We start from the raw sequence: 19,291 nt of genomic DNA, 5'->3' as shown, positions 1-19,291 counted from the left end.
CACCACGTAAAGCGTCTCAGGGGCGGGGCCAGTGGCGTGCTTGCGTCATCAGCACGCGCCGCACCCGGAAGAGACGTGGCAGCGGAGGGATCGTCGGGGCGGCCGGAGCTGGAAAGAGCTGAGCCCGAGGTCGACTGGGCACCGTGTGTACCCCTCCGACCAGCGCTCCCGCTCATCGGGACCGGTGCCGCGGTGCATCAGTAACACTGAGCGTGGGGTCTGTGGAGAAAGTGGGGGCGGGGCTTGGAGGGGTGGGACCCAGGAGGGGCCCCTGGGGGCGGGGCCGGTGGTATCTGAGGGACGCTGATGGAGGAGCCTGGCCGGGGCGGGATTCAGGAGGAATGAGGGGGGTCTTTGGAGGAGGGATTTATGCTGGGGGCGTGGTCCGGAGTGAAGAGGGGCGCTGGTCCGAAAATTGGGGCTGGCACCGACCGATATGAGAGTGTCTAGGGGAGTAGAGACGAACTTGGATGGTGAGTGTCTAGTGGCGGCCACCAGAACCTGGCTCCCTACCAACTCAGGCCCCTTCTTCAGGGTGGACCATGGGGCTTTGCAAGTGCCCCAAGAGGAAGGTGACAAACCTATTCTGCTTCGAACACCGGGTCAACGTCTGCGAGCACTGCCTGGTAGCCAATCACGCCAAGGTGGGGCCTTTAAAAGAGCGGCTGAGCAGGGCACTGGGAGGGCAGGGCCAGGCGCTAGAATGGAAGCTCCACGAGGGCAAGGACTTCATTTATTTGACTCATTGCTATACCCCTAGCCCTTACGATATAATCTGGCACACAGTGTGTGCTCAGTAAATGTTTATTGATTGAACAAACGTAAGAAGTCTTCGCGATGAGAGACCATTGGGTCTTGGGTAGCTGGGTTGTGGAGCCCCTGCTCAGTTGAGACCTCTCTCTCCCACTCCAGTGCATCGTACAATCTTACCTGCAGTGGCTCCAAGATAGCGACTACAGCTCCAATTGCCGCCTGTGCAACACACCGCTGGCCTCGCGAGAGACGACCCGCCTTGTCTGTTATGGTGAGTCCTGGGGGTTTCAGGACAGGCCCATCTTGGTGGCTGGTTTCCACGCCCTCCGCAAACAGCAGGACAGTGAGACTGCCTAGCTAAGGAGGTTGGAGCTGGAGTTCCAGTCTTGCTAGGTTACTTACATGTGTTAACTCAGGCAAGTCATTTTCCCTTCCTAGGCCTCAGTGTCTTTCCCTAAAAATTGAAGCTGCTAGCCCTCCAATCTTGAGGGTTGAGGGAAAATCAGTCAGACGTGTGGGTGTGTTTGTGTCTGTGAGCAGTAGATGGCCAGACCAGGCATGAGCTGAAAGCATGGGGCTTTCAGGCATTCAAGATTCATTACTGAGCCCTGGCCGGTTTGGCTCAGTGATTAGAGTGTTGGTTTGAGAACTGAAGGATCTTGGGTTCGATTCCCAGTCAAGGGCACATAGCTTGGTTGCAGGTTTGATCCCAGGCCCTGGTTGGGGTGCATGCGGGAGGCAACCAAACAATGTGTCTCTTTTTAAAAAGTATGTATATATATTTATTGATTTCAGAGAGGAAGGGAGAGGGAAAGAGAGATAGAAACATCAATGATGAGAGAGGATCATTGATTGGCTGCCTCCTGCACGCCCCCTACTGGGGATCAAGCCACAGCCCCAGGCATGTGCCCTTCACTGGAATTGAACCTGGGACCCTTCGTCTGCAGGCCAACGCTCTATCCACTGAGCCAAACCAGCTAGGGCTCAATGTGTCTCTTGCACATCAATGTTTCTCTCTCTCTCCCCCCTCCTCCCTCCCTTTCACTCTCTTAAAAATCCTCATGTGAGGATTAAAAAAAAAAAAGATCCATTGCTGATTCCAAAATTGAATAGAGAAGAAATGAGTTTCCCACAGTAAAGTCTGCTGAAAGAAGTCAGCAGACGTGTCATGACATTGACCTGACTCTGGTCTAAGAGTCTTAGTTTCACTTTTTTTGTTGTTAATCCTCATCCAAGGATATTTTTCCATTGATTTTTAGAGAGTGTAGGGGGAGAGACAGAGAGAGAGAAACATCGATGTGAGAGAGACACATCAATTGGTCTTAGTCCCACTTTTTGAAGGAGCTAGTGCAAAAGAGTGAACTCCACTAAGTGTTGTTTAATGTCGGGATGTGGATATATGTGCATGAATTTTATGTGCATTGTGTCTTTGCATAAGTGTTAGTGTGTTCATTAGTACTTATAGGTGAGTGGGTAAATATGTGTGAATGTGACTACAAGTGTGTTGGGGGGTTGCAGGAGAATGTGTGGGTGAGGGTGCTCAAGTGTTAGCAAACAAGTGCATGTATGGATGTGTATGTGTGAGTTGGCATTTGTGTTTGATTATGTATATATAAGCCTATGTATATCTGTGCCCATAGGTGTGTACAAGCACACGTGTGTCTCTGTGTGTGTCTAGGAAGCTTTTCTGAAACTGTTCTCGATTGGCAAATTCTTCCCACCCACACCCACCCCCCAGTGGGCTGAGGAGCTTTGTAGCATCTGTTTTGACTTAGTGAGACGGTGGCAGCCAATAAGGCTGAAGGCTTAGGGAACACTGATGAAATGGACCTAGGGTGAGGATGGGAAGGAGGAGGCTCTGGGCTCACGTATATGTGTGTAGATCCCTGCAGTGGGCTGGGGGCTGTTGCTGGGCGAGAGGCCTAAAGTGTCTTCTTCCTCATGCCTCTTCCCTGCTATTTCCTCGGCCTTAAGATCTCTTCCACTGGGCCTGCCTCAATGAACGTGCTGCCCAGCTACCCCGAAATACAGCACCTGCTGGCTACCAGTGTCCCAGCTGCAGTGGCCCCATCTTCCCCCCAAGCAACCTGGTTGGTCCTGTGGCCTCTGTGCTGAGAGAGAAGCTGACCACGGTCAACTGGGCCCGGGCAGGACTGGGCCTTCCTCTGGTGAGAGTCCCTCTGTCTGTCCGTCCATCTGTCTTGGGCCAAATAAGTGAGTGGGGACAGCACTGAGCAGCTGGTGAGACAGGTTCCTTCCTCCAGATCGATGAGGTGGTGAGCCCGGAGCCCGAGCCCCTCAACACTTCCGACTTCTCTGACTGGTCCAGCTTTAATGGTGAGTGGTGGTCTCCACCTACTGTTGGGGCCCTTGCCTCCCTGCTCTGCTGACAGCTGTCTTCCTGCCACAGCCAGTACCCCTGCACAAGAAGAGATAGCCAGCACTTCTACTGCCCCAGCCTTCTACAGCCAAGTCCCCCGGCCCCCCGCGTCCCCCAACCGACCTGAGCAGCACACAGTGATCCATATGGGCAGTTCTGAGCCCTTGACTCACGGTGAGCCAGGGGATTCCCCGGGCCAGGGGAGTGGAGTGGGGTGGAGGGAGCTCAGGGCCCCAGAGACCCACCAGAGGGACCCTTCCTCACTCCAAGCTCAGACGTTACCTACCCACAATTCTGAGATATAATGTCAGGCTTCGAAGGGCCAGGATCTCCTACTCTCCCCTCTCCCCCTGCTGTGGGGCAGTTTCCCTGAGCCTGTGAATGCTCGTGGCTCTGCCCTTGCAGCCTCCGCCCCAAGGAAGGTGTATGACACACGGGATGATGATCGGGCACCAGGCCTCCACAGGGATTGCGATGACGACAAGTACCGTCGCCGGCCTGCCCTGGGCTGGCTGGCGCAGCTGCTCAGGTACACAGGGTTATGATGCCAGGAAGGGGGAGGAAAGGAGTGAGAGCCAGAGGCCCCGGGCACAACGATTTCATGACAAAAGGGGCTTGACCTGGGTACCCAGGTGTTGGGCTGTGTAGAGAGGCTTCAGCTTGACAATAAAAGTCTTCGGTCTGCCCTCTCGGGCTGTCCCTTGGCTTTTACATATGAGGTTTGGACTCGGGCTCTTTGAGGTCCCTTCCTGCTTCAACACCATCCAATCTATGACTGTCCCCATGCCTGACACATTCCAGTTTCCGGAACAGTCATTGCCTCAGCTGGTTCAAGCTGCACAGTCACCCTTGTAGTGGGCAGGGACGGGGATGGTCTTCCCCATGGCACACTTGAGGAAATGAGTGAGGCTCAGGAATGGTGGCGCTGGGGTCAGAAGATGAGTGTCATGATCAGGGCTCTTCTCCAGGCCACAGGGCCACCAGGGACTGGGGGCCTGATCTGACTTTCCCCTCGTCCTCCCAGGAGCCGGGACGGGTCTCGTAAACGGCCGCTGACCCTGCTCCAGCGGGCGGGGCTGCTGCTGCTGCTGGGACTGCTGGGCTTCCTGGCCCTTCTTGCCCTCATGTCTCGCCTAGGCCGGGCTGCAGCTGACAATGATCCCAACCTGGACCCACTCATGAACCCTCACATCCGTGTGGGTCCCTCCTGAGCCCTTGCTCGTGGCTGGGCCAGCCTAGGACCTGGGGCCCTGAAAAGGGGAGATGGGCAGGTCTGAGGGCCCTTTCGCCGCTCCTCTTTCTCAAGTCTGAGACACTAAGATCCCAGATCCAAAGCCGAGTCCACTAGAGTGGCTGTAGGCTGTAGGCTGGGCCTGGGTTCCCTGCAGATCAAGTGTCTGTCTTGACCTGCTTCCCCTGGGTCTCTGGCCTCCCACCCCCAACCCATGAAGGAGCTGACAGGTGGAAATAAATGGCAGACTTTATTAAAATTCCCAAAGCCTCCTTTTCCTTCCCCCTTCTCAACCCAATCCCCAAGCCTCAGTGGCTCTCCTCCCGGTACTGCATGGCCAGAAACTCCAGGGACAGGCGGTTGAAGAACATGGCTGTGTTAAGCACTGAGCGGAGGAGAGAGCCCCCATCAGCCTTCCCTGCCCCTTCCCTGCACTTTTCAGGGTTCCAAAGGTCCCCATTCCCTCACTCACTCAGGATGACCAGGGCAAAGCACCGAGCAATCTTGTAATCTTCCATCTCAGCGTAGAGTGACCCCATGGCAGCCCAGCAGATGCTGATCACCTTAGAGAACTGTAGGCCCCATCCAGTGGGAGAGTGACCCCCTGGCACAACTGGGGTTTCCATCAGCCCCTGGGCTTCCCCCAACCAGCCCTTGAGCCCCTGCCCTCGCCTACCATTAGGACAACTGTGTAGCGGAAGGTCATGCGGTCGTAGTAGTAGGTGAAGCAGAAGTTGTACACGTCGCTGGCAAAGATGAGCAGGTGTATAAAGAAGAGCAGCATTGCAGCCATGGTGAGCACCATGCCTTTCGGGAAGAATAGCATCGCAATACGGTCCCGCCACCGCATCCTGGCAGCAGCACAGACTAAGGTCAGTAGAGCTTGAGCGAGCAGACAACACCCAGGAAGAGCTGCTGACCCCTCTGCTTCTAGAGTGCGCTGTCTCAAATAGCAATGGGATTCTAGAACCAGGAGGACATTTAGGAGACAAGATTCTAGAACACAGGCTGGTTCCAGCCAATAGAGGAGTGTTTCATGGGTGGCCAGGGGAGCTCTGAATTGTGGAGGGGTGGTGGGCTAAAGGTACAGATCAGTAGGGTCTTGTGTTGAAGGGACAGCGTCTCCACATCATCCCACCTCTATACTTTGCATGTCTTCTCACCGAGTCCTCTCAACAGATCCACTGAGGAGTTAGCGTGGGCACACTACAGGTGAAGAACTGCAGCTCAGGAAAGTGTGTGGGGGGGTGTCCCAAGTGAGGGGAGGCCTGGGCTCACAAGCTCCAGGTATTTGCTTCAACACCTACCAGAAGAACTAAGGGAAGGGGAGGGACAACAGATTCCCCATGGCTGTCCTGGGACCTTCCCCGTGCCCTCCTTAGATGTGACCCTACGAAAAACTGGCTTTTCAATCCTCTCCCCAGATGTTCAAGGACCTGATCTGACCAGCTTCCCCCTCTGCCACCTTCCTGCGCTCAGAGCATTTTCACACCCATTGTCTCTCATTCCAAGAGTCCCATGAGAAAGCTGGGGCTGGTGGCATAAATCCTATTTTACACAGGAATCTGGGGTACAGGGAGGGATTGTCAGCTCAAGCTTTCACAGCCAATGAGTGAGAGTCAGTACTGAGACTAAGATCTAATTCTACCTGCGGCTATGGAATGAGAAGGAACAGTTAGAAGCCAAGAAGAAAACATTTCCTCCCCACATGTAAGAGAAAAAAACTCGCCTGACCAGCGTGGCTCAGTGGTTGAGCATCGGCCTATGAACCAGGAGGTCATGGGTTCGATTCCACATATGCCTGGGTTGTGGGCTCAGCCCCTAGTGGGGGAGTGTAGGAGGCAGCCAATCAACGATTCTCTCTTATCATTGATGTTTCTGTCTCTCCCTCTCCCTTCCTCTCTGAAATCAATAAAAGTATTTTTTTTAAAAACCTCCTAGCCCTAACCGGTTTGGCTCAGTGGATAGAGCGTCAGCCTGCAGACTGTAAGGTCCCAGGTTTGGTTCCGGTCAAGGGCATGTACCTTGGTTGCGGGCACATCCCCAGTAGGAGGTGTGCAGGAGGCAGCTGATCGATGTTTCTCATCAATGTTTCTAACCCTCTACCTTCCTCTCTGTAAAAAATCAATAAAATATATTTCTAAAAAAAACACACTCCAAGACTGTCAACAAAATAAGCCTGAAAAATGGCCAGAAATGGTGTAAAGGGACATGTAAGTTCCCAGCAACTAAAGTAGAAGAGGGAGGATTTAATGTTGAACTTGTCCACCCCCATTGCCACCTGCCTGTCTGCCTGAGACATTAGGGCCTAGGTCAGGTCATGGCCCAAAGTCTTCCGCCTCCAATGGGTTGGGTTAGAGCCTGACCTCACCATCCATGCTTGCTGCCCAGTGTCATTAATCACAACAGCCCCTCAGAGCTCTCTCCTGACACATTAAAGGGGTGATGTCCCAATGCCCAGCCATGGTCCCACTGTTGAAACAATTGTTTGTACTCAGTTCTCCTTTGACTACAAATCAACATTTACATGTTAGGGCTCCTAGCTAAATGACATTTAAAATATAAATCTTTGCCGAAACTGGTTTGGCTCAGTGGATAGAGCGTCGGCCTGCGAACTCAAGGGTCCCAGGTTCGATTCCCGCCAAGGGCATGTACCTTGGTTGCGGGCACATCCCCAGTGGGAGGTGTGCAGGAGGCAGCTGATCGATGTTTCTCTCTCATCGATGTTTCTAGCTCTCTATCCCTCTCCCTTCCTCTCTGTAAAATATCAATAAAATATATTTAAAAAAATAAAATAGAAATCTTTTGTTTATTTTAGAGAGAGAGAGAACATCAATTGGCTGCCTCTTTCATGTTCCCTACTGGGATCAAGCCGGAAAACTGGACACAAGTGCTGACTGGGAATTGAACCTGCAGCCTCTCAGTGCATGGGATGATGCTATGCCAACAGAGCGTCCTCCCTGCACCAAAAGGTCACCAGTTCCATTCAAACTCAGCACGTCTCAGTTTGAACTCCTAGTCATCCCGTCCTCTTGAGCTCTTCATCTTGGTGAACCGGCACCGGTACCCAAGTCAGAAACCTGAGAATTATGGTCAAGTCTCCACTCAACCCCTCACTCAGCACATCCTATCAGTCACTTAAGATCTGCTGAGTCTGTCTTCTAAACACGGTATATTTAAGTGCGTCAGAACTCCTTGGGGACTTTTTAAAAAGGAGCTAGGTCTGGGGGAAGCCCCATCTTAAAACACACCCCAGGTAACCAGGCTTCCAGAGGCTGCACTAGAGGCACCGTGTGGCGTACGGTATGTGCATTTAATTCTCACAACTCTCCTGTGAAGAATGTACCCCAATTTTAAGAATTGGGGTGGCAATGGAACCCAGGCAGTGGCAGGAGGCCAGGCACAAGCTCTCTGATTCTACAGAAAGCAGGTCCTTGTCTTCGGGGCGCGGGGGGAGAAAGCGGGGGAGCAGGGTTGGGAGTAACTACCTGCCTTCCCTCCACCTGAGAAGCTGGGGGAACCAAGGGCTCTCTCGGAACCTCTTCGCTCGAGGAGGAAAGATGCGGGGGAACTCTAATCTCGAAGGACCCAGGACGGCGGAGGAACGTTTCTCCTGAAGGACTACCTCGTTTCAACAACTTTATGATTCCCGGAAGTGCCTCCTCCCAGTCCCCTTCCCAGCCTCACTCCGGTGGGCTGCAGTTGGCGCGATGGCGGCTGCAGCCGCGGGGCCTGTCCCGGGGTCTGGCCCTGGGGACTCCCCGGAGGGGCCCGAGGCCGAGGCTCCGGAGCGTCGCAGGAAGGCGCACGGGATGCTGAAGCTTTACTACGGCCTCTCGGAGGGGGAGGTGGCGGGGCGCACCCCAGGGTCGGACCCCCTGGACCCGACAGATCTCAACGGGGCGCACTTCGACCCGGAAGTGTATCTGGACAAGGTAAGTTTATGCGGGGGTGGGGGGGACCAGGCCCCGACATATTGCACCCCCAGAACAGGCCCCCGACTCTGTTACGGAGGTGAAAGAAGCAGGGGCTCGTAAAAGGAAGACGACCCTCGGCCAGGCAGCTGGGACAAAGCTGGAGTCTAAGGGGGCGTGGGCGGGTTTGGCCTGGAGTCTGAGGTCCCCTGATGTTTTGACAGGTCCCGGGTGGCGGGCGTGGCCCCGCCGCTGACAGGCTCTGGACTGGGCCTTGGATGAATCTGAGGATTTCAAAGGCTGACAAACCCCAAATGTGGTTCCCCAAACCTAGTAACTCCTGAGCTATGCCACTTAGAGACTCCATTTCGGATTCCTGATAGGGGTGGGAGAAGGGTTTTCTTGCACCGAAAGCCTTCCAGTTAGGGGCAAGGGCTGGGGACACGAGTACCCTCTGACCTGAGCACTAAACACCCCGTTTCCTCCAGTTGCGTAGAGAATGCCCCCTGGCTCAGCTGATGGACAGTGAGACGGACATGGTGCGGCAGATCCGGGCTCTAGACAGCGACATGCAGACCCTGGTCTATGAGAACTACAACAAATTCATCTCAGCCACAGGTGATTCCCACTGGGACACGCCCCTCTCCGTCCCACCTCCCCCCCCCCCCCCCCCCGCCCCGTTCCTTCCCTGAGTTGGGAGAGCTAGCAGTGGATTTAGGAGGAGGAGATCCAAATTCCAGCTCTGCCCTGATACTAACCCACTCTCACCTCTCTCTGTCAGAGCTTCTGTGGTCAGGCGACTGTGGAGGTAATAGCTGCTCTCAGAGTGTTGTTTTGAGGACCAAAGGGGGAGGAAGGAGAAAATGAAGTTAATTTATCTGTTGTACTTGGAATACCTGGCACTAAGGATGCCTTAGTAAGCGTTCGTTCCTTTCATTAGTGGTAGCTTTCTTCTCTGGTCCAGGTCTGTCTTGAGGATAGGCTTGCCTCTACCTTCCTTCCTTCCTTCCTTCCTTCCTTCCTTCCTTCCTTCCTTCCTTCCTGCCTTCCTTAATTCCAGGAAAGGAAGGGAGAGGGATAGAGAGATAGAAACATTGATGAGAGAGGAACATCACCAATCGGCTGCCTCCTGCATGGCCCCGACTGGGGAAACCAGGAATCGAAGCAGCAACCTCTTGGTTCCTGGGTCAGTGTCCAACCACTGAGTCACACCGGCCAGGGCATCTTCTTAATTAAGCAGAGAAACAGAAAATGTATGATATTAAGGGACACAACGATGCCATGGCTGGCTAGCTCTGTTAGAGTGTCTTTCCAATATGCCAAGGTTGCATGGCCAATCCCTGGTCAGGGCAGGCAGTTCTTGCTGAGGACAAGGGGAGGGTGGCACAGATGAGGCAGAGGCGAGAATGGATGGAATTGAGGCGGTCAGAGAACAGAGTCAAGGATGTCTGCCAGACTCATCTCTAGGGGTGTTTGAGTCCACAAGGAGGTGACTGATCAGGGACTGAGAGGCATGGAAAGAGGACATAGGGACAGCAAGGGGGGGGGGCAGTAGTTTGATGGCGTGGTCTTCAAAGAAGCAGGGGCCTTGCAGGGAGGAGGAGAGGAACCTGTCTGGAAGCGTTAAGGGGCCAGGCCCTGAGGTGCCTGGGTGTGAAGGACGGACAGCCTCCTTGGCCAGGTTTCTGTCGGACAAAAGGGAAAGACCCTTCTGCAAAGCTTGACCGTGTTCTGGAAGGCGGGTGAAAGGGTTTGGGAAGTCTGAAGGAGATAAAGCTGAACGAGTACGTATTGTCTCCCCAGTGCCAGGCAGTGCACTGGGCACAGGATGCCCCTGGGAAAGAGCAGACAGGTCTCTACAGGTGCCCTGTGCCCCCCTTTGGCTCTGGGCACATCCCGAGGGCAGAAGCTGTGAGCTGCCTTCCCACTGCCCCAGGGCTAGGGACATACAAGCGGTGCTCAGAAAACACCTGCTGCCTTGGCATAATACCCCTCCCCCACTTACTGTGGCACAGCACCACTGCAGCCGCATCACACCAGACATCAACGCGGCCCTCGGTGCCTCAGGGCAGTAGTGGGCTCAGGGCCTTTGGGAAGAGGGCGCTGTGAGAGCACCTGTACTGTGTCCTCAGGCTGAGTGCTGCGCCTGTCACTGCGCCCCTCCATCTCCTTTTCCCTCTTCTGCGCCCTTGCCCTCGCAGACACCATTCGGAAGATGAAGAATGATTTCCGGAAGATGGAGGATGAGATGGACCGGCTGGCCACCAACATGGCTGTGATCACAGACTTCAGCGCGCGCATCAGTGCCACACTGCAGGACCGCCACGAGCGCATCACCAAGCTGGCAGGTGGGCCCTGCCCCAGTGAAGGTGCTAAAGTGGGCCGCCCTCGGGGCTTTGAGGCTGACACCACCTGCCCTCGCCCCCCAGGGGTCCACGCTCTGCTGCGGAAGCTGCAGTTCCTCTTTGAGCTGCCCTCACGCCTCACCAAGTGCGTGGAGCTGGGCGCCTATGGGCAGGCGGTGCGCTACCAGGGCCGTGCGCGAGCCGTGCTGCAGCAGTACCAGCACCTGCCCTCGTTCCGTGCCATCCAGGATGACTGCCAGGTCATCACAGCTCGCCTGGCCCAGCAGCTACGGCAGCGCTTCAGGTGTGGCCTCTGGGCCCCCATCCTACCCCTGCCCTGCACGTTCCCTTCTCCCCCAGTCCCCCCCCAAATTCTGTCTTCTTGCTCTACCCTGCCATCTTCCTCCCGGTAGGGAGGGCGGCTCCGGTGCCCCTGAGCAGGCGGAGTGTGTGGAGCTGCTGCTGGCCCTGGGCGAGCCCGCAGAGGAGCTGTGTGAGGAGTTCCTGGCACATGCCCGAGGGCGGCTGGAAGAAGAGCTGAGAAGCCTGGAGGCAGAGCTGGGGCCCTCCCCTCCTGCCCCTGATGTGTTAGAATTTACTGACCATGGAGGCAGCGGCTTTGTGGGTGGCCTCTGCCAGGTGGCCGCAGCTTATCAGGAGCTGTTTGCGGCCCAGGGCCCAGCAGGTGCAGAGAAGCTGGCAGCCTTTGCCCAGGAGCTGGGCGGCTGCTACTTTGCCCTGGTGGAGAGGCGGCTGGCGCAGGAGCAAGGTGGCAGTGACAACTCGCTGCTGGTGCGGGCACTAGACCGCTTCCACCGGCGCTTGCGAGCACCTGGGGCTCTGCTTGCGGCTGCTGGGCTGGCCGACGCTGCCACGGAGATCGTGGAGCGAGTAGCCCGGGAGCGCCTGGGCCACCACTTGCAGGGCCTGCGGGCGGCCTTCCTGGGCTGCCTAACCGATGTGCGGCAGGCGCTGGCTGCACCTCGCTTGGCTGGGAAGGAAGGCCCTGGCCTGGCCGAGTTGCTGGCCAATGTGGCCAGCTCCATCCTGAGCCACATCAAGGCCTCGCTGGCTGCTGTACACCTCTTCACCGCCAAGGAGGTGTCTTTCTCCAACAAGCCCTACTTCCGGGTATGGCCTGCCCCTGGGCGCTTTCTTTTTTTTCCCCGGGCATTCTTTTATTCATTCTGCAGATTGGTAGCTACCAGGGCACACAGTCCTTGCCCTCGGGCACTCTAGACGTGGTTTCAGGCTGTCATGAGGAATACTGGCAGAGCCTGGAGGGATGGGGAAGGGTGTGAGGGCATCTGCTAGCTGGGTCCCCAGTGCTGGTCCCTTCCCTAAGCAGAGCAGCTGCTCTGGGGTACTGGAGTGCAGGGTGAAGCTGTCCCTTGGTGAAGGGCCAGGGCATTGAGGGTTCCAGCAGAGGGTCACTAGCAGCCCCTGCCTGGAAGAGGGGACCTGCTGTATATCCGGCCCTTCCTCCTCACAGGGCGAGTTCTGCAGCCAGGGTGTCCGTGAGGGCCTCATCGTGGGTTTCATCCGGTCCATGTGCCAGACGGCTCAGAGCTTCTGTGACAGCCCTGGGGAGAAGGGGGGTGCCACGCCACCCGCCCTGCTCCTGCTCCTCTCCCGCCTCTGCCTGGACTATGAGACGGCCACCATCTCCTACATTCTCACCCTCACTGATGAACAGTTTCTGGTGCAGGTGAACTCCCAGCTCACGGCAGGGTAGGGGATGGTGGTGCTGGGAAAGCAGGAGGCTAGGCAGTGCCCTCATGGTCAGGCCAAGCTGCCTGTGCGCAACCCAGCCTCCCCCATGCCCAGCCTGTGCCCAGCTCCTGGTTGGCAGTGCCCCCTGAGCTTCCCCCAGCACCCACTACCTTTTTGTCCTCTGCATCCCTGGCTCAGGACCAGTCTCCAGTGACACCTGTGAGCACACTGTGTGCAGAGGCCAGGGAGACGGCACGGCGGCTGCTGACCCACTATGTGAAGGTGCAGGGCCTGGTCATATCACAGATGTTGCGCAAGAGCGTGGAGACGCGGGACTGGCTCAGTACCCTGGAGCCCCGGAACGTGCGCGCTGTCATGAAGCGGGTGGTGGAGGACACGACGGCTATTGACGTGCAGGTGCTGGCCAGGGAGCCCTGAAGGTGCAGGGTGAGGGGGTGCTGGGAAACACCCTCTGAGGGTTAAGACTGCAGGGGCCAGGCGGTGCCTGCATCCATGGCCTCGTTCCTCCTCAGCCCCAGATTGTGGCATCATCACCCCCATTCCTTCTGTGAGGCCGAGTCACCCAGAAAATCAGGGCCTCAGTATCTTTGTGTCCACCTTTACCCCACTCCACTACTTCTGTAAATAGTGACTGGGTGACAGTGAGGTACCAAGCCTGGACTACCTGTGATTCTTGTAACAAATGTGACTTGTAGTAAATTAATGTGTAGCTTAGGGCATCCTTAGCCCTTGCCCCGGGCACCTGGTGAGCTGGAGGTCCCCTGTACTCTGGCCTCTTTGCAGTGTCTCCTTCCACCACCAGGTGGGGCTCCTGTACGAAGAGGGTGTTCGCAAGGCCCAGAGCAGTGACTCCAGCAAGAGGACCTTCTCTGTGTACAGCAGCTCCCGGCAGCAGGGACGCTATGCACCCAGCTATACACCCAGGTCTGCTGGTCAGACTAGCCCCTAGGGGAATGGACAAAGGTTAACGGGTGCAGGGTGGGCTCTGAATGCTTGTCCCCCCACCCCCCATCCAGTGCCCCAATGGACACCAACCTCTTGAGCAACATCCAGAAGCTGTTCTCTGAGCGTATTGATGTGTTCAGCCCTGTTGAGTTCAACAAGGTTTGAAGTCCCAGTGAACCCCCGCTTCCAGGGTCCCCACACTGGCTCAGGGAGTCCTAGCATTCTGTCTCCCCAGTCTTTCTCTGAGGGGCGTTTCCGGGAATCAGTATCCAGAGCCCCACCATCATCATCCCATGGCCCTTTGCCCCGACCTTGGTGTGCTCCCAGCCTGGGTGTGGGTGCTGATCTAGTGTGTCTCTGGCTCTTGTGCTGTTTCCCACAGCAGTCCTGGGTCCTCCCCAGGTTTCCTATTCACACCATGGTCCAGCCCCGCCCAGCCCACACTCAGGGACATGGTGTTCTGACTCAGTAAACCCCCACTCCCCTTGTCATTGCTGACGCCATCTCTGCCTATGATTGCTGGCACTCCCTGTCCGTTTCCCTCCAGATGATGGGGCTAATCTGGTGTCTCTCCCTCCCTGGGCTTTCCATGCCATCACAGCTACTGGCATCTTATTGTCTCCCTGGCCCTAACATGGGTGCCCTTCCCCAACACCTGCTGTCGAGAGTTGCATCCCCGTGTCCCTTCCTGCAGGTGTCGGTGCTGACCGGCATCATCAAGATCAGCCTGAAGACGCTGCTGGAGTGTGTGCGGCTGCGCACCTTCGGGCGCTTTGGGCTGCAGCAGGTGCAGGTGGACTGCCACTTTCTGCAGCTCTACCTGTGGCGCTTCGTGGCCGACGAGGAGCTTGTGCACCTGCTGCTGGACGAGGTGGTGGCCTCAGCTGCCCTGCGATGCCCGGACCCGGTGCCCATGGAACCCAGTGTCGTAGAGGTCATCTGCGAGCGCGGCTAGGCCAGGCCATTGTCATGCACAGGCTTGCCAGCTGCTCCAATCCGCGCATCCCTGGACCTCCTGTCCCCGTGGCCCTTCCCCTCTTACCTCAAGACCCACAAAATAAAAGATGTGCTGTCTCCTCCCTCTCGCTTGCAGGGGCGGGACTTGAGGGGGTGGAGTTGTGAGGCTGAGGCTTAAGTCAGCCTCCGAGGTGCTTGCGTCGGACTCGCCCCCAAGAGCCGATTGGCTGATAGGCTGGGCCCAGGATGGGCCGGGGGCGGACCCGTTTAAAGACCTCACGATGGACATGCGCTGTGTCCGAGCTCCGCCCGGGACAGGTGCAGGCCACAGGGGACGGATTCCTCGCATCGCCGAGCCCATCTGGGGGATGGGGTGGAGGGTGTTTTCTTGACGGATTTTCGTGAACCCCACCTCCCGGCGGAGCAGAGACCATGGCCCCTCAGGGCTCCCGGGCCCCGCTGGAATTCGGGGGACCCCTGGGTAATGGAGCAAAGAAGGGGGGAGCTACGAACGGGGATGGGGCAGAATTGGAAGGCTTTGAGGGGTATCCAGGGGCAGGGGGTTGTGAGGGAGTGTCTGGAGAGGGGGCTGAGGAGGAACCGTTCTGGGGGCTGCAGAGTGGGTGGGGTCTGTGGAGTGGACAGTCTGGGGAGCAGGAGGAGGGTCTTCCAGGGAGTCTGGAGGCGGGGACCAAGAAGGAAGTTAGAGAAAGGTGCTGAGGCTGGGAACGGGATGTGGGCCAGGGCGAGGGGAATGCTGACGGGGGTCAGGGAGAGTTGGGGAGCAGACACCTGACGCGATCGGCCCCTTCCCCAGGCGCTGCGGCGCTGATGCTGCTGCTCCCTGCCACCATGTTCCATCTGCTCTTGGTGGCTCGCTCCGGGCCGGCGCGCCTCCTGGGCCTCCCCCCGCACCTGCCGACACCCGAGGCGCTGTGGAGCCCGGGGGCGCTGCTGCTGTGGCTCACCTGGCTTGGCCTGCAGGCGGCCTTCTACCTGCTGCCGGCGGGCAAGGTGTGGACCTGCCTCCGGACGCGCGTGGGAGGAGGGCGGAGGGTAGGGCTCAGCGAGAAGAAAGGCACCCTCAACCCTTACCAGACCCCTTTGTGCCTGCAGATGGCTGAGGGCCAGGAATTGAAGGACAAGAGTCGCCTGCGCTACCCCATTAACGGTGCCTGGGGCTGGGCCCTTTCGCTGGAGTTGCGCGGGTGGGGTGGAGCTCCAGGTCTTGGGGGTCTCACTCTCCTGCACACCCCTATCCCTCCACCCTTCCCTACAGCATTTGCTGCTGCTCTGCACCACAGCAGCTGACGTGATCTGAAAGCCAAGGTGTCAGCCTAATGGCTTGGGTCGAGGTCTGTGACCTCTTGGCTTTGAGCAGTGTTTGTGTGTTTTGGGTGTTTGGGGACGGAGATGGGGGGGGGGGGGGCGCGTAGTCCCCAGGACTCAACCTGTGCTGGGGTTCAGGCTTCCAGGCTCTGGTGCTGACAGCCCTGTTGGTGGGCCTGGGGGTGTCAGCTGGGCTGCCCCTGGGAATGCTCACGGAAATGCTCCTGCCCTTGGCGTCGGTGGCCACTCTCACCGCCTTCATCTTCAGCGTCCTTCTATATCTGAAGGCTCTAATGGCCCCTGCCTCTGCCCTGGCACCTGGAGGGAACTCAGGTGAGAGGGGTTCCAGTGGGGTACAGATGGAGGCAGCTAGGGGTGCTTGCTTGCAATTTCACTCTCCGTTGTTCTCCAGGCAATCCCATTTACGACTTTTTCTTGGGACGGGAGCTCAACCCGCGCATCGGTTTCTTTGACTGCAAATATTTCTGCGAACTGCGGCCTGGCCTCATCGGCTGGGTATGCTGGGCAGGGCTAAGCGGGACTAGCGCCAGCAGGAGGGGTGGGATGGATGAGCAGTTCCTGGGCAGGGCAGGTGCAGTATTGCCCAGACATCATTCATTCATTCATTCCACAAATATTTGTGGAATCTACTATGTGTCCTAAGAACTGCTCTAGGTACTGGGATATAAGAAAAAATTACAGAAAAGAAAAACTGTCCTCATGGAACCTACATTCTCATGGAAAAGACAGACAAAAAAATAAGTATATATAGCATGTCAAGGGGTGCTGAGTGCCGTGGAGAAAAGCAAGGCAGGAAAGAAGAGGTGCAATTTTTTTTTTTAATCCTCACCAAGGCTATGTTTCTATTGACTTTTAGAGAGAGGAAGGGAGAAAGAGAGAAATACTGATGTGAGAGAGAAACATTGATCCATTACCTCCCATTTGCGCCCCGACCAGGGATGGAAACTGCACTGACCCGGAATTGAAACCCAAACTTTTTGGATGATGCTTCAACCACCTGAGCCACCAGCCAGGGCGAGGTGCAATTTTAAATGAAGCAGTCAAGTGCAAAAATCTATTTCGAGACGGGAGAGTGGTCCTATGTTGCTTGCTAGTGAAAGTAGTGCAGAACTTAGATCTGAGCACTGAGCTTACAACCTGTCCATCACTGGTGTCTTTGACTGACATGCCAGCTGTGTTTCTTGGTTATAATCAGTGCTGGACTGTGGTCAGGGTTTCCCAACGGTTCCTCATGCCATCCCGGAACCCCCACTCAGAGGCAGGAGGAACGCCAAGTGCCACGCTACGTCCTGATGTATGGAACGGGATAAAGATCTTCTTCCTAAGATTATTATGAGGATTGGAAGGGGGAACAGCACCTAGCCTACTGCTACCATATGGGGGTGCTCAGTCAGGCTGGCTGCTAGCCACCATTGTGAGCACTTCCTGTGTGTCACCCATCACTCCCGTGAGTCCTCAGGCAGCTCCGTAATTATCTCCATTTCCCACATGAGGGCTTTAGAGGGGGTAAGCAACTTGCCCAAGTGAGGAAGCTGATTCAAAACCAGATGTGCTTTAACTCTCAAGCCTGCAGCACCCGTCTATGCCCTATGCTGCTCTCCCAAAGGGAACACTGCAGGATACGGCGAGAGGAAACGGCTGGAAACACCTCCACTGCAGGCTCTCTGGGAACAGGGGCTGGGTTCATTTGACAAAGAGCTGGAGAGTTAGTGGCTGACACTTAGATGGGGAGAAGCTGGCCACTGCCCTACCCAGGTGCTGCCCACTCAGTGGAGATGGGCTAGGGACAGACTGTCCTGTCTCCTCCCAACCCCCAGGTCCTCATCAACCTGGCTCTGCTGGTACGGGAAGCAGAACTTCGGGGGAGCCCCTCCCTGGCCATGTGGCTGGTCAATGGCTTCCAGTTACTCTATGTGGGTGATGCCCTCTGGCACGAGGTGAGCTTGGACTGCTCAGGGGAAGCAGGGGAAACTGCCTGAGGACCTTGTAGGGAGTACAGGTGTGTCTGGGTCCTGTCCCTGCAGGAAGCTGTACTCACCACCATGGACATCACACACGACGGGTTTGGCTTCATGCTGGCCTTTGGGGACCTGGCCTGGGTACCCTTCACCTACAGCCTACAGGCCCAGTTCCTGCTGTACCACCCACAGCCCCTGGAGTTACCCATGGCCTCCGTCATCTGCCTTGTCAATGGTCAGTCAGGAACGGGCAGCAGGCTGGGTGCATGCATCATTCTCCCTCCCCTTTCTTATGTTTTATATATTTTTATTGATTTCAAAGAGGCAAGGAGAGGGAGAGAGAGAGAGAAACATCAATGATGAGAATCATTGATTGCCTGCTTCCTGCACGCCCCACACTGGGGATAGAGTCCACAACCTGGGCATGTGCTCTGACCAGGAATGGAACTGTGACCTCCTGGTTCATAGGTTGACACTCAACCACTGAGCCACACCAGCCGGTCTCATTTATTGTTTATTCAGCACCCACTAGGTAGGGGCTAAGCCTCACGCTCTTCTCTAAAGCTGGGGGCGGGGCCCTGGGGTCCAGGCAGCTGGTTTTGGGCTCTGTGGGGATGATCAGGGTCAGGCGGAAGCATGTGGCCCTCAACCCTGACTGCCTGCTCATGCTTCCCCTCAGCTGTTGGTTACTACATCTTCCGTGGAGCCAATTCCCAGAAAAACACCTTCCGAAAGAATCCTTCTGACCCCAGAGTGGCCGGTGAGCTGTGTTTCTAGGTTGCCATGAGTGAGGTGGGGCAGCTGGGCTTCCTGGGGTCACCCATCCCACTATCTGTCTTCCCCCAGGCCTTGAGACCATCTCTACAGCCACGGGGAGGCAGCTGTTAGTGTCTGGGTGGTGGGGTATGGTCCGCCATCCCAACTACCTTGGAGACCTCATTATGGCTCTGGCCTGGTCGTTGCCCTGTGGTAAGTAGCTTGGGTAGGTACTGCATGTGTGGGGGGGCAGATGGATTAGAAACCACAGGATACCCAGTCTGCGTGTAGAATGAATAGGGGTGCGCCTCATATGAGGGAGTTGTCAGGGGGCTGGAGATGGACTCAGGATGTGACTGGGACAGACAGCACTGTTGGCACCTGGCTGCAGACCCGGGACCTTTCACTAGTGAGCCCTAATGCCCATGAGCTATTAGGTATGGAAACCTTTGTGAACTGGGGGTCTGGCTGAGTGGTCACAGAGTCCCCTTCCCCACAGGGGTGTCCCACCTGCTGCCCTACTTCTACCTCCTCTACTTCACTGCGCTGCTGGTGCACCGTGAGGCCCGGGACGAGCAGCAGTGCCTGCAAAAGTACGGCCTGGCCTGGCATGAATATTGCCGGCGTGTGCCCTACCGAATTGTGCCCTACATCTACTGAAGTGGCTCCACCCACCCAAGGTCGAAGCACGTGGCCACCCATCGGCCAGCACAGCCTGCAGCAGGAGCCCGGACACGTCTAGGACTCAAAAGCCGGCACTCGATCCTGCCGAGCTCCAACAGGCGGGGTGACAGCCGCAGAGCGGTGGTTGGGAGCAAGGAGAAAATGAAGGCAGCACCCAAAAACGGAGTGGAGAGGGTGCTCTTACTTCTTGGATAAACATCTGGAACCCTTGGTACCACTTCTCTCCCTTTCTGGGACAGGGGTGTTTAAATATTGGCTGGGTCAGCCCTGATTAGGGAGAAGCT

The 19,291-nt window shown here is 56.6% G+C and overlaps 4 protein-coding genes across 9 annotated transcripts; 3 read left to right on the top strand and 1 right to left on the bottom strand.

The window, feature by feature from the left end:
• Positions 1-30: 30 nt before the first annotated feature.
• Positions 31-7,130, top strand: ZFPL1 (zinc finger protein like 1). 2 transcript variants are annotated; one of them, XM_080687747.1, is made up of 8 exons: positions 31-217; positions 535-644; positions 913-1,024; positions 2,728-2,921; positions 3,018-3,090; positions 3,164-3,307; positions 3,539-3,662; positions 4,158-7,130. In XM_080687747.1, exons 2-8 carry the CDS (start codon positions 543-545, stop codon positions 4,342-4,344), a joined length of 936 nt encoding a protein of 311 aa, XP_080543873.1. In that variant the 5' UTR covers positions 31-217; positions 535-542; the 3' UTR covers positions 4,345-7,130. The 2 variants fall into 2 exon arrangements, with proteins under 2 accessions (XP_080543873.1, XP_080543874.1); XM_080687748.1 differs by having other exon boundaries at positions 77-200; positions 4,158-5,218.
• On the bottom strand, positions 4,449-5,214 carry TMEM262 (transmembrane protein 262; the record flags this gene model as incomplete). 2 transcript variants are annotated; one of them, XM_080687750.1, is made up of 3 exons in its annotated part: positions 4,449-4,737; positions 4,860-4,936; positions 5,041-5,214. In XM_080687750.1, the coding sequence occupies 3 exons, from the start codon at positions 5,212-5,214 to the stop codon at positions 4,449-4,451; spliced, it is 540 nt and encodes a 179-aa protein (XP_080543876.1). The 2 variants fall into 2 exon arrangements, with proteins under 2 accessions (XP_080543876.1, XP_080543875.1); XM_080687749.1 differs by having other exon boundaries at positions 4,673-4,749; positions 4,837-4,936.
• A 789-nt stretch (positions 7,131-7,919) lies between the features above and the next one.
• VPS51 (VPS51 subunit of GARP complex) lies at positions 7,920-14,376 on the top strand. The gene is made up of 10 exons (XM_080641095.1): positions 7,920-8,299; positions 8,767-8,896; positions 10,480-10,626; positions 10,708-10,927; positions 11,037-11,754; positions 12,116-12,331; positions 12,535-12,753; positions 13,160-13,281; positions 13,374-13,461; positions 13,997-14,376. Exons 1-10 carry the CDS (start codon positions 8,075-8,077, stop codon positions 14,255-14,257), a joined length of 2,346 nt encoding a protein of 781 aa, XP_080497221.1. The 5' UTR covers positions 7,920-8,074; the 3' UTR covers positions 14,258-14,376.
• A 137-nt stretch (positions 14,377-14,513) lies between these two features.
• On the top strand, positions 14,514-19,284 carry TM7SF2 (transmembrane 7 superfamily member 2). 4 transcript variants are annotated; one of them, XM_080641093.1, is made up of 10 exons: positions 14,514-14,740; positions 15,077-15,273; positions 15,376-15,430; positions 15,727-15,921; positions 16,001-16,104; positions 17,427-17,546; positions 17,634-17,802; positions 18,247-18,327; positions 18,414-18,536; positions 18,823-19,284. In XM_080641093.1, the coding sequence occupies exons 1-10, from the start codon at positions 14,692-14,694 to the stop codon at positions 18,981-18,983; spliced, it is 1,254 nt and encodes a 417-aa protein (XP_080497219.1). In that variant the 5' UTR covers positions 14,514-14,691; the 3' UTR covers positions 18,984-19,284. The 4 variants fall into 4 exon arrangements, with proteins under 4 accessions (XP_080497219.1, XP_080497217.1, XP_080497218.1 ...); XM_080641091.1 differs by having other exon boundaries at positions 15,376-15,484; positions 18,823-19,220; XM_080641092.1 differs by having other exon boundaries at positions 15,358-15,430; positions 18,823-19,220.
• Positions 19,285-19,291: the final 7 nt, after the last annotated feature.

The sequence above is a fragment of the Plecotus auritus genome (assembly GCF_963455305.1).
Source record: "Plecotus auritus genome assembly, chromosome: 9".
NCBI classification, from domain to species: domain Eukaryota; kingdom Metazoa; phylum Chordata; class Mammalia; order Chiroptera; family Vespertilionidae; genus Plecotus; species Plecotus auritus.
Note: the sequence above shows the minus strand (reverse complement) of the source record. Positions and strands in the feature narration are given on the sequence as shown.